Below are 13,868 nucleotides of genomic sequence, written 5' to 3'. Positions count from 1 at the left end.
TCAACGTCGTGGCATCCATAGGAGGTCTAACCCATTTCTCCCACCACTGCTTGGTGGCCATGCTCACTCCTATGCCACCATCTAGGATGGTGGTGACTTGAATTTCATCAAAAGCTAGGGACATTGTTGCATTAAGTTCATCTCCTTCAAAATATTACCCTAACTTATTCACCCATACCATGGGTATGCCTATGGTTTTGTCTGGTTCTATACCATCTGACTCATCTAGACTCCATGGTCCCAATTTCTCCTCTTTTAGCCTCCCTTCCATCCAATCTCTCAAATCCTTCCATAGACTAGGGCTACCTTGAAGCAAGGTGCCAATGGGAATCTAGACTTGTGAAGACAAAAAGGTAGAAAGGCTGGTAATGTCTCTTGGAATGGGGGTGGACTCATGAATCCAACAATCCTTGTTCATGCTTAGGCTTCTCAAAGTATATGGTATAGGGACATGAACATTAGTGTTAGATTTCCTTGGGTAGTCATCCCTCGATTCTTAAAATAAGCAGTAACTGGATCCACCTGATGATGCAAAGCCGTTACTAGTTTTGGTTCAACGTCTCGAGGGAGATCCCCGAAGAGTACCTGACGGTGGTTAAGCGATAACTGGATCCACCTGCTATTACTGGTTTTGGTTCAACATCTTGAGGGATATCCTTGAAGAGTACTTGATGGTTTAAGTCCTTTATTTGGCTTGTGGATTTCATTGAGGATTGGTTTCATGTTAGACATCAAGGGGTTTCCTGTAGCGTAAACTACCTCAGGTTCCTCCTCCATTCAAGATTAGCATTCTTTGACTAGCTCTCGAGCAGCCTTTAGCCTACTCTTCTCCTTGATCGATTTTGGGTATTTAGCTAATTTTATAGGCAGATGATCATAATCTATCTGCTCCCTTTTTTGAGAGGCGAATGGTAACAAGGGCTTCTGCTCATCGGATGAGAAAGATGACACATTTGTAGTTGTCCCCTCATCGAATCCACTTTGTATAGTGACACACCTATCTCCCTCTCCAATATTTGTGGCACTTTTTTGCTGAGTGCACATGGTCACTCACACTTTCTTGGGAACCTCTCTAGAAGATAAGACACTTACTTGTCTCGGGATTTCTTGTTTTTGTGAAGTAGATGCGTTCGCAGCATGTACTGTGTGGATGAAGCCATCCTGCACACTCAACAAGTTAATGTTGGTGCTAGGTTTGACCTCATTTCTATTCTGGATGAGGGTACCCATTTTGAATGGAAAATCCTTATACATGTGATCTATACCACAATCTATGCATAAAGGAGCCAAGGCAAGCGTACTCAAGAGTACTTGCCATCCCTTTCTTGATCGGACACTCCACTATTCGATGAGGTCCAGCACAGGGTAATAGCATTGCATAGGTGATTGTTTAGACACATTTTTAAAGTCCCATCCTCGCGATGTTGCTGCTAGGTATATAGGATACATGTGCTCACCCTCCTCCATCACATAATGACTTAGGATCTATGGGGTGGACTACTTGGTTCAAGTGGCTCACAAACGATATTGTAAGCCACCTCCTCCTCCTCACCTTCTTTGAAAATTTTTGTCAAGGTCAACTGATGAACTGGGTTTACTCACAGTAGAGGAGGTGTGGCAGAAGGACTAGTGGTGACAAGCATACGTCGAGTACCCTGAGAATACCTCTCTGGGCCACTTCTTAGCTAGGTTGAGGTGCATTGTAATGTGCAAGTGGTAAAGCCAACAGTTGCCTCAGACTAGCAATAAGGCTTGTGGTAAAGGCTTGGCTTAAGCAGCTCATTGGTGATAGCAATTTGATGTTTATGGTCTCCCCATGTCTGGTAGTAAGTGTAATAGAGAGTTGGTTTAGGTCTCAAATGTGGACATTTTGTACTTGTGTGGTTTATTCAACAAATCGGACACCATATTAGTTCTCTCTTTGGGTAAAGATGAGGTTGGTCGGCTTGTTGGTCACGACCTTGACCTATTCTCCATTGCTTGGTCATTTTCTGGATCAAGGCAGCTGCTACTCTACCTATTTTCCTTCAGGTTCATGCTTATGGTTTTAAAGGAAGCTTCAAAAGTACCTTCATGCAATTCTCGAGAACGAGTCCCCTTGAAATAATCTTCAAAGTCCATGGCACACTTCTACAACATTGCTCAAAGGAACTGTGTCCCAGAGCATATAGGGAGTTATGAAATGCCACATCTTCAAGAACTTCTTAGAATCGATCGTTCAGTATTTTGTCATAGAACTTGTCCCTATCATTTATAGTGAGAGCGAAGATATCTCACCTGGTTGATATAGTCCCAGATAGATTCTCCTTCCTTTTTCCTCACATCATGCAACTGTTTCGATAGGATTCCATCAAGTTCCTTGTCTCGGATACCCTACTTTGAAGGCCTATTTTAAGGCATCAAAGGTGGCCTTGTCTTCTTTTTTTAGGGATCGAAACCACTAAATTTCAACCAAAGCCGCTCACCTTAACCTAATCTTCTACATGGATGAATGCTTCATAGATCTGATTAAACATTCAAATGAGGAATGGGTCACCTAATCCATCAAATTTAGTAATAAGTTTGGAGATATAGGCCGGTGTGTTTCTCTCTAGCCTTAGCATTAGCATCAGCTGCATGGATACTGGCGGTACAATCCCTGAAGCTACCCCCTCCCTATTTCCATTGCTAATATCAACATTTCAAGGGTCAACCATGCAATAGCTGGTGTAGATGGAGGTATGGTAGGCAGGAAAGCAAAGTCTGGAGGTTAATATCCCATTTGTGGATCATGTCTCGGTAGTGGGCCTATGTGCACTCTGTAGGGATTCGTATAGTATCTTGGATATACCCCTCCATTGGCGGTTCATGTTTATCTCAATTATTTTACTTCTTGTAATGGCAAGAGCTAGCAAGCCAGCCATGACCAACATAAAGCTACTAGAGACACGAACAAGTAAGGCCAGTGCAATAAACATAAGTAAAGGAGAGGCCAGTGGAAGCTCCATATAGCAGAGCAAAAGAGGCAACGCAGGCAGAGAAATGCAAGCTTGTGGCTATGGCAAACATGCAGGAAAAGAAATGGGAAAGCAGAGTAGATTGAAGAAAAGCTACGTTGAAGAAATAGTGTGACTCAGTAAATAAATAGATAGCAGTAGTCAAACTTATGAAGATTGCAATAGAAGCTCGTAGCCATAGTTAAGCACTAGAGCTCTATGGCGTGCTAGTCTCAAAGGAGCCTAGCACATGGTCTGGACCCCTAAGTGTAAATAGAAGCCGCATATCCCGTGCTGTTGGCAAATGCCAACGAGAAATGCCGCCATCCAGGTTAATAATGCATTCACACACATTTTCTTGAACTCAAATGGTGAAATATTAGTGCATGGTGAAGCTCTAAAGAGCAAATAAAAGTCCTCTAGATCTCTTCCAAAATAGTTTCACACAAGGGTCCGCTGCTTGGTTTTGGATCAAAAAAATTATGTAATCTGTATTTACCCATGGTATGAGGGTAACCGTACCCAAGCTTGCCAAGTTTGCCGAGAAGCTCAAAACGAGTAGATGTACTCATGTATGCATGTCTTAATGGATTTTGACATGGATGTGCAAGCAAGTGGCTTATCACGTGTGGGGTGCCTAGCCCGAAACAAGAGTCTCAAAAATGGTTGTATAGTGGTGTGCATAAGTTGTGTACAAATTGAGTGCATGTGGGTTGGTTTCCTTTCCCGCACGTGAATGTCCAAAAAGCACTCGTTCCATAGGAGCAAAGTGGGGCTCAGAACAACAGACTTAGTGTCTAGGTTGGCTAGACACATGTACACACACCTATTGAACACTCCAATTTGCACTGAGAGGGAGTGTTGAGATTGGCAATGCCAAATTGTCAAGGGTGAAAGTTGAATGGTAATTTGGTTGGAGAGATTGTGTGCACACACCCAAGTTTACATTGAGGAGGGGTGCTGAAATGTGCAATGTAAAATGTGTGAGAGTGAATCTTGGGCTTGAGTGTGTAAACGCACCCTAGAGGTGCTAGATATTATGTTGAGTGTGTGGATGGATAAGAGTGCCACAAGTTTACATTGAGGAGGGGTGCTGAAATGTGCAATGTAAAATGTGTGAGAGTGAATCTTGGGCTTGAGTGTGTAAACGCACCCTAGAGGTGCTAGATATTATGTTGAGTGTGTGGATGGATAAGAGTGCCACACAAGTGGACACATGTATGGATATTTGGGCTTGAGGTTATCTATATTAGAAGCCATCTCATTTGTATGGTTCATACAACATATGCAATAGAGTATTGTTGAGTGTGCTACTCTCTCTCTCTCTCTCTCTCTCTCTCTCTCTCTCTCTCTCTCTCTCTCTCTCTCTCTCTCTCTCGTCATGGAGTTTTTGGTGTGGTTTAATCCACCTTAATCTTTATGATTAATCTATGGTAAATACCATGATCAATCCTATATTAGGATGTTCAACAAGAGAATTATACTATTCTTTTATATGTTTTGTACTACGTCTATTTTCAAATCAATTAGTTACTATAAGTTTAAATTAGTTATAAGTTTTGTACGACGTCTATTTTCAAATCAATTAGTTACTATAAGTTTAAATTTACTAATTTGGAATCATAATTCGACATCAAATGAAGTCAATTTAATCTTAAAGGCAAGGTTCCACTCATTTAATACTATTTTGATTTCACACCACATAATCTTGTTAAACATTATCCTTTTGCCAATTATTAACATTTATTACAGTTTGATTCACATAATGTCCGTTTTTTTCAATCTATCTTAAGTTAATCTTCATTTTAAACACATCTATTTCATATGAGTATATATCTATCAGTCTTGAAGAATATTCTTTTTAAATTGCCATTTCATTTCTAATCATTCTTTATTAGTCAATTTCATTGCTATAGAGTATTTCACTACTAACTTTCTTAGGAAATCAAACACATTTTAAAGCTTAATTTAGCAGTTGTTGAATAGAGTTTCATTACTTCATTTCTTCTCTCGAAGTTTTGTAAACAATAATAACCACATTTAGTGAAATGAAAATTATTTCAAATTTTCTTAGTTTCAAGGGAAGAGATTTTATGCATCAGAGTAGATCTTCTTGAAGGAACTCGCCTTTCCATCTAGAACTTTAATTTACGAATGTTCACTATGAATTAGTCTCTGTGGTCCTTCTCTCAAAGTTTTGTAAACAACAATAACCACATTTAGTGAAATGAAAATTATTTCAAATTTTCTTAGTTTCAAGGGAAGAGACTTTATGCATCAGAGTAAATCTTCTTGAGGGAACTGGCCCTTCCATCTTGAAAGACCATATTAGGGAGTTTGGAAAAATCCCATTACTTTGGAAATTTGCGTTTCAATCTACTTTGTAATGTATCTTGAGCATACCAATTCCAAAGTCTTTGGAGATTGTGGATCTAGAGCCTACTCTTCAATAGCTTTCCAATGATATACTGTATGAGGGGGTTTGACAAAATCTTAAAAGGGTTTACCGTCCCCCCATTTTTTTATATTACAAAATGGGAATTGGGATTTTCCCAAACTCCCTAATATGGTCTTTTAAACTTTAATTTATGAATTTTCACTATGAATTAGTCTCCATGGTATGGGACACGAAAACTAATCCTGGGTGAGAAATCTTGATGCATACATATCTCTAGCTATAGAGATACTTATGTGTAGCATTTTCTGGTGATATGAGCACTAGAAATTACTACATATATAATTTCTTGATGGAATATCTCTATGTTACTTGCTAGTGATTTTTTATTGTTTGTGTTTGATTACCTGTCACCTAATAGATTTATTTCCTAATGAGTATACGTGATGAGTACGATGGTACCGAATAAGATGTCGTACTTGTGCGAGGATCACTGATTGAGATGTCGCACATACCGTATGAGGGTATTGATTGAGGTGTTGTACAAATTATTTAGATTCCATGATCATATGGGCCTTTGAGCCATGCCTGATCAGCCTCTGAGCCATGCTCGATCATTGGATATCTAAAGTATTCCATATCTATAGAGCCTTTGAGCCATGCCTGGCTGCTGAGCCATGCTCGATCATTGGATATCTGAAGTATTCCATATCTATAGAGCCTTTGAGCCATGCCTGATGAGCCTCTGAGCCATGCTTCCTTATTGGACCTCTAAGTATACTTTGTGGAACATTTCTTTTTTATACGACCGAGGAAGGTTGCTCTTTAAAATGGGAGGACTATTACGAAGTTCCAACAATTCTTTACACAACTTAAGGTAGTTGCTCTTCAAATAAGAGGACTGTTATGGGTATGAAATTTATTATATTTTTTATGCTTAATATTTTAAAAAGAATATAATATGTGTATAGGAACCAACCCCTAAGTCAAATGTGTGAGCAAATTATTTAAAGGTTGCACAAGGTGCAAGTGGTAAATATGTGCACAAGGAGAAATTTAGTTGGATTAATTTATTTAAAGGTTACATAAGATACAAATGGGGGGTGTGTGTGTGTGTATCAACATTTCATACTGGGATTAATTATTGAGGCGTAACAATTAATTGGAACAACTAGTATGTTTACGTTTGTGAGATAGGTGATGAGAGCAGTGCGAGTGTGTCACACGTGGAGAATCCTATTTTGTGCCATCTTGGATTATTAATTTTGTGCCATCTTGGATTATTAATTCATATGGTTATCTTGGAGAATCCTATTTTGTGCCATCTTGGATTATTAATTCATATGGTTATTTTGCAGCTGTACAGCATGATTTTTATGTATATATTTTATTCGCCCCTTGTGTGTATAGGCGTGGACATTTAAGTTGTAAGTGCACGTGAACAAGGTTTATGGTGGAAGCAACAAAGGTGTAAATAGGATAAGTGTCTTGCCAATTTTGGTGAAAGCAAAAGCCTAATTATGTACCTGTAATCTATTATTGGCTCAAGGGATAAATTTTGAAATATGATTAAAATACCCATGTCATGGGAGAGAGCCTCACACATTGGGGGGGGGGGGGGGGGATTAAACCCAATCTTATGTCGAATTCTTATGGTTTTTCTATCTCTCTTATTTGCATATGCATTTTAATTATCTTTCATATGCTATGGCAATTGGTAGTTGAAAGGTATTTGTTGAATTAAATTATATTAATTTGTACTTGGAATAAAGATCTATTTGAGAGAGAGAGAGTTATGTTAATGTTTGCAGAAGGCCAAAATGATTTCTATGAGAGAAATATATAAATAAAGACCATGTAGGTCTTATTAACATCAAACCAAAAAACATATATATATATATATATATATATATATATATATATATATATATATATATATATATATATATAGATAGATAGATAGATAGATAGATAGATAGATAGAGAGAGAGAGAGAGAGAGAGAGAGAGAGAGAGAGAGAGAGAGAGAGAGAGAGAGAGAGAGAGAGATTTGTGGTGGTGTATAGGCTAGATAAAAATAAAAATAAGACTCTAGTTGAGGGCAACTCCATAGGGATACCTAGGCACACTTGGGGGTTAATGTTGTAAAATCTAAGTATTTATGGTTTAAATGTAATAACAAGAGAACATTTAAACAACATCATAAGTTGGGGCCACTTCCCCACATTCATGACACTCCTCACAAGCCTTTATAGAGGTATACATAGACTCAAGCACACACACTATGTAGGGTGAAACTAAGCTGCACATGCCAATTAATATGGAATCTCTTCACATGGACACCATGTTTTGAAGAATTTTGAATGTTTATATTTTACATATAAAGTTTTGTGGAGATGTATCAAAGGCACGTATAAGAACAATAAAGGATTTAACTAGGAGGTTTTTGAAATCCATTTTATCACTCTCTCAATTGAAGCTTAGTGGATTAACACAATTGTTTACATTTACTTGTGAAGAATGATGCAAAACTAAGTATCCAAAAGGAGCATTTTCATTTGACTATATTATTTTGGAATGATATTGGGCATATGTGGAATTGGTGACTTTTTGAGTGTTCATGCTTTAATCCTCCTTGTGAAAGAAAAGATAGTATTGTTAAGGCAAAAGAATATCTTATGAATAAAGGCAAGGCGCAATGTGGGAAAAATGATTCTAAAATAATATATGGAGAATATGGGACAAAAAAGTTGGGTTACAAGTAGCACCAAACTAAAATAAAATAAAAATAGACTTATTGTGGCTACATGGTAGTATATGCGAATTGACACCGTTGCAAAGTATGTGGATAGTTTGAGAGCTTCAATATATGTGTATAGGATAGGGTACAACATAAGTATAGCAGGAGGAGAGCATGCACATTAGAAAGGAAGAAAGACTAAGGGGTCCTAACTCGAAGGTTGAATTGTATGGTTACTTGAAAAGGTAAAGTCAATGGTCAAAAAGATACCACATGGAGAGCACAAGGAGGCACATGGAGTGTGGGCATGGAAAAGAGCCAGATGTGGTATCTTCTAGAATAGCAACATAACATTGAACATAGTGGCTTAAAAATTCATAAAGCACTTGTGCAGCTCATAGCCCTGAAAGAGAGAGAGAGTGAAGAGCGTGCGTATTCAAACAACATTAAGAAGCTCCTGCATAGCAAAACTCGGCAACAATTTCATGCATGGAAGCTGCTTATGAAAAAGACTTGGCCACTGTAAACATACTAATAGGGTAGAGAGCTCTGCACACTAGTGCTAGCATTCAGAAGTAGAGATATAGATGCAACTCCATTAACTCAGCATCTTTGCATTGTCTCCATGAAACAACACCTCTTCGCCCCACTGCAAAGAGCATGTCAGGGTAGGGCTCGTCTCCTTCACTAAAGGTCCTTTCAACATCCGAGCAGTATCGAAGAGAGACGAAGCAACCACTGGCTAGCAACGTTGACACTTTCAACAAGTGAAAGAGAAACATGAACAATACATAACAATCACATAAGTAAAGTTCCATAGGGCAAAGCAGCACCTCCATATTTTTCTCCTGGCTACAAACTTCAACCGACGGCCATGAAGGAGATAAGGTGCCCCAAGGGATTAATCTTCCATCATCTATTGTTTTAATTGTGGTGTAAAGAGTCCCAAATAAGAGGCTGGTCACATAGATGTGGCATACTCTTGTGATGGCTTAGAAATGCCTTCAAAAGCAAGAACATGGCATCAACAATATTTTCTTTATTTTATAGAAACCTTTGTAAGATACCAACACCAAATGAGTACACGTGCTTTTATGTGTAAAAAAGGACTATTGGAAAAGTCTAAGAACACACCCCCATAAACAAGAAGAAGCAATGGAAGGCTCCTATTTGTGAAATTTGAAAGGGTTTTTTTCCTTCTCACACAGAAGGCTTTTCCCCAAGTAGCTAACCTCTCTTTGCCGGCACGATTTCCCGCCCATATGACGTAAATCTACTGCCGTGTACGTTTTAATAAAAATAGTTTTTCAAAAAGCCAGCAGTCCTCTCAAAAACCGGCTCGCACTGCGCAGGTTGGCTTCCCGCTTTGTGTCTTGGTTGCTTTGCTGTTATATGAGCTAGAAAGAGCCTTTTGCAGAGAGATCTGTCGGCCGTAGGAGGGGAAAGCTTCTGCCCTTTTGGTGCTATGTGAGGCTGGCCTCCAAGATGCCCTTTCTCTACTTCTCTCTGCACAAAACCCTCACCCTTTACACAGTTCATGGGAAGTCACGTGAGGGCAAGATTCACCGTCAAATCATAACAGGGCTGGAGACTGCGATATGCTAAAGCTCACAGTTTTGAGAGAGAGAGAGAGAGAGAGAGAGCGAGAGAGCGCGCGCTCAAGTGGTCTGTGTTCTTGTATGAAAGAAAGCGTGCCCAGATTTCTACTTCTGTAGCCGGCCCTCTCGCATCGATCTTTGAATTTCTGGCCTTCGACTGGCAGATTACATCCGCTGTGCCGACCGATCGACGGTAGATGGTGGCGGACCCATATTGTTGTACGACCCAAAAATTCCTCTCTTTCTCTCTCTCTCTCTCTCTCTCTCTCACACACACACACACACACACACACACACAGGCCGTCCTTCGCTTCAAAAAGTAATAATAAAATCCTTTAAGCACGGTATTAGTTCTTCTGCGTAGTCAAAGAAGCCTGTGTTTTAGGCCTTGGGCGATCTATAAATACTTTTTAAATCCAAAACCGCCCTAATTGTTACATCAATCACCGGTCTTGATCCCTGGTTACCTATGAATTATCAGCATTGATCCGGTATTATTATTATTATGAACATTTTTCCTCTCAAGAATTCCTTCGGGTCTTTGAGATTCTGATCTAAACTGTTGTGTGCTGCGCCCCGCCCGCCCCCCGCGCCGCGCCGTGCCACCCCAAATACGATCTCATAGATTAAGAAAATTTGTGGATGTGGGTCTTTCTTGATTGGTGTTCGTGCTTCCAATTCAGGTGCGAACCTTTGAAGACAATTTTTTGCTGTCAACCCAAGATGGGTTGTGTCTCATCAAAGCACTTGAAGAAGCAAGCATACATGGAAAGGGATTGGAAAAGCCCGTCCGCCAAAAGAAAGCTCAAGTCCAAGACATCCCACAATGCTTTCTCTTTCAAGAAGCAAGCATACATGGAAGGGGCTTCTGCCAAAAGAAAGCTCAAGTCCAAGACATCCCTCAATGGTCTCTCTTTTGAGGATTACCATAATCACTTGGTAGATCTTACATCCAGCTCTTATGGTTTGCTGAAGGTTGATTCAGCTAGGCCCCCAGAGGAAGTGAAGAAGATGAACCCTGCTTGTGTGGGCTCAATGAATGAGATGTATGACAAACTCAAGGTCTTGGAATCAGTGGAGTCCGCCCCGAGGTCGTGGAATGAAATCGGAAATGTGCGCCAAACTCTAAAACCCAACTTAGAGAGAAGCAATTCAGCCCCAGTGCAAGGATGTGCTGCAGGGGTCCTGGAAACCATTGATGTCGCAGACATCATGCAGGGCCTAGATGAAGAAATGGCAGGTTCTCCTTCATCTTCACAAGGGGCTGGCATGGTTGAAGCTTCTAGTTGTAAACATCCTGCTCCTCCACCTCCTCCACCTCCTCCGAGAGCTTTAGGCACCTGCCAACACACAAAATTTGACAAAGCTGCATCTTTGCATACTATCCAGGACCTAGATGTGCAGCAGAGTGATGGGGATACTCTCGCCATTCGGAAACTCACAAGAGAACCTCTTGTAGATGTGAGCAGAGCCTTTCCACCCCTTGCAGATGGGCATCATGAGATGAGCACACCAGGTAGTTTCAAAAAAGACATTGCCAAGCATTTAGGGTCAGAGAATGGGCAGCATGTTTCTCCGGAAAATGTGTCAAGGAGAAATATAGCTGGTCCTCAACTCTCTCCACTTCCAGGGTATCAAAACCGACAAAATGGGCATCTCTTGATAGAGACCAGGATGTTCACCAAGGAGAGCAAGAAAACAGTCCTCGAGAATAGATCTGTGAGTAGAGAGATTTCGACCAGCCCTAGCCCTGGAGTGCCTCATTTAGCATCAAGTGGAAGACTAAAGCTCACATTGAATTTGGAATACGAGAACATTTTCTCCACAAGTCAGGCTGAGTGGAGTCTGGCAGGTTCATCAGTGGTGAATTATACAGACGTTCTCACTGAGCCAAGTAGTCCCTTATTTGACCCTGCCCTCTTGGCTTCATACGAAAAGGCTCTGAAGGATCTGCGGGAAGAAGATTGGAACTCAATGCATGATAATGATGAGCTGCTTAATATTGCAAGAATATCCAAGGAATTTGGAATGCCCATTGGAGATGAACCAGCAGTCCGAGTTTGTGAATGTGTACAATCAGATGCAAGTGAACCTTTGGGTGAGACCATGAATACAAGATTGAAGCTCCAGTCACGTGATCCACTAGAGGATTTTGAGAAGAAGTGCCCTCCTGGTGGTGAAGAAACAGTTGTGCTTTACACAACAACATTGCGAGGTATTAGAAAGACTTTTGAGGATTGCAATAATCTGAGGGAAATTCTTCGGAGTTTCAGTGTCAGCATTGATGAGAGGGATATGTCCATGCATTTCAATTTTCGGAATGAGCTGAGAGAGATGATGGGGAAGGTAGTGTCGGTTCCGAGAATGTTTATCAAGGGCAGGTATATTGGAGGAGTGGACGAAGTAGCAAAGCTGAACGAAGATGGGAAACTTTCTGATCTCGTCAAAGGGCTCCCTAAAGAATTGAATGCAGGCACTTGTGATGGATGTGGGGGGGTACGCTTTGTTCCTTGCCTTGAGTGCTGTGGAAGTTGCAAGATTGTTAATCAAGACAATAAGGCTGTCCGGTGTCCAGAGTGCAATGAAAATGGATTGATTCAGTGCCCTATCTGCTCATAAACTTTAAGGTAATTAAGTAATTGGCTACATAAGTAAAAATGGGTGTTTTGCTCAGCTCCGAGGAGCTGCCTGCCTCAGAAACAAGACTTGGCCATGCTCTCCCTGTAAGAGATAAGCAAGGTGTACGTATAATATTTTAGAAGTCAGCAGCACTTAATTATGAAAGCACCAGGGGAGGGATCAAAGTCTAACATGAGCTTTGTGTAATGATTTTGTCAGTACAGTTTTATGGTTTTACAGCTTTTATAGGCTTTTAGTTTTTCTGGTTTGCAATTTTTATCTATGTAGGCTTCCATCTATCTTTTGGGATTATGGTTAGTGTAGTAGGTTCTTGCATATGCTTTGCCGTGATAAGATCAAAAGATTGGATCATCAGAATGGCACTCACAAATTTTGCACTGAAAGTTTGGAGTCATGAAATCTTGGTAAAGATCGGAGAAGCAATACAGCACCGAAGTAGTTTCTCATCAGTAATCATTAGGCAAGGATGGACATCATGCAGCTCCGTGGTATGTGTGGTGACATGCTCTACTTACTTAATAATCCATCTATCCCAGAGACCAGAGCTCGCAGACTTGGGTAGAACCTCAGAGGTCTGGCATGCGAGGGTCAGCTCATTTACCATGAAACCGCTGTAGACATAGCCTGTAATTACAATATGCATTCTAATTGCTATTTAAGTATTCTTCTAATATCGGATTTGAAGAAGATTTCTGACTTATTCAAACAACAATGAATTGGGAATTAGTAATAATCGCAGATTTTACATTGCAAAATAAACAAAAGTCACAAATTCAACACTTACCAAAGATATGAGCATACTCAATGTGTCAAAAAACGACCCATTTCCGCTACCCATCACAGGGGTTAAACTAGCCCCCATGCAAGTAACTCCTCTCTCTATATTATTTCTTAAACATTCTCTCTCTTTAAACTGAACACTTCTCATCCTTATCTCTTGCACAAGTGCAAATGAAGTACCCACAATGCAGTACTATGTTGAAACTAGGTAAATACTATGTTTAAACTAGGTAAAAGTGATGTGCAGGTGCTAAAAACAATGCGAGTATGGTCTTCTTTCCTAGACCAAAATCCTTGAATTTCTCAAGGATAGGGAGCCTTCATAAGATCCCTCCTTACTACTCCCAATATGTAAATGCAAAGTTATAAATAAAGGGCGAATTTTTTTAGAATGTCTATGTAGAGGGAAAATTTATGTTAAAGATGTGTGCTGTGGAGGGTAAAGTGTTATCAGGGAAATATTAGGAAAATAAAGCAAATGGTATATAACCAAAGATGCAAAGAGAATTTGCAAATGGAACTTTGGAAAAATATTTGGACCTAGACGGTGTGCACAAGTGCACATATGCACCTTGCACATCCTTATCTAGTAAGAGAAAGTTAGATTTGTGACCTTCAAATATAAGAGAATATAAATAATAAATAAATAAAATACTAGCATGTGTGTGTAAGTGTACAAATCAATTAAATTGTGTCGATTTAGCGCTTTCTGTGCCATATAATGTGATACCCAATCCATCT

The 13,868-nt window shown here is 40.0% G+C and overlaps 1 protein-coding gene across 1 annotated transcript; it reads left to right on the top strand.

Moving 5' to 3' along the window:
* Positions 1-9,249: 9,249 nt before the first annotated feature.
* On the top strand, positions 9,250-12,566 carry LOC147639472 (uncharacterized). Its single transcript, XM_086791796.1, has 2 exons — positions 9,250-9,926; positions 10,391-12,566. The coding sequence occupies exon 2, from the start codon at positions 10,431-10,433 to the stop codon at positions 12,324-12,326; it is 1,896 nt and encodes a 631-aa protein (XP_086647922.1). The 5' UTR covers positions 9,250-9,926; positions 10,391-10,430; the 3' UTR covers positions 12,327-12,566.
* The last annotated feature ends 1,302 nt before the right edge of the window (positions 12,567-13,868 follow it).

The sequence above is a fragment of the Cibotium barometz genome, chromosome 4 (assembly GCF_041138505.1).
Source record: "Cibotium barometz isolate CiBa-2024 chromosome 4, ASM4113850v1, whole genome shotgun sequence".
Taxonomy (NCBI): domain Eukaryota; kingdom Viridiplantae; phylum Streptophyta; class Polypodiopsida; order Cyatheales; family Cibotiaceae; genus Cibotium; species Cibotium barometz.
This window is presented reverse-complemented; position numbering and strand designations above follow the sequence as displayed.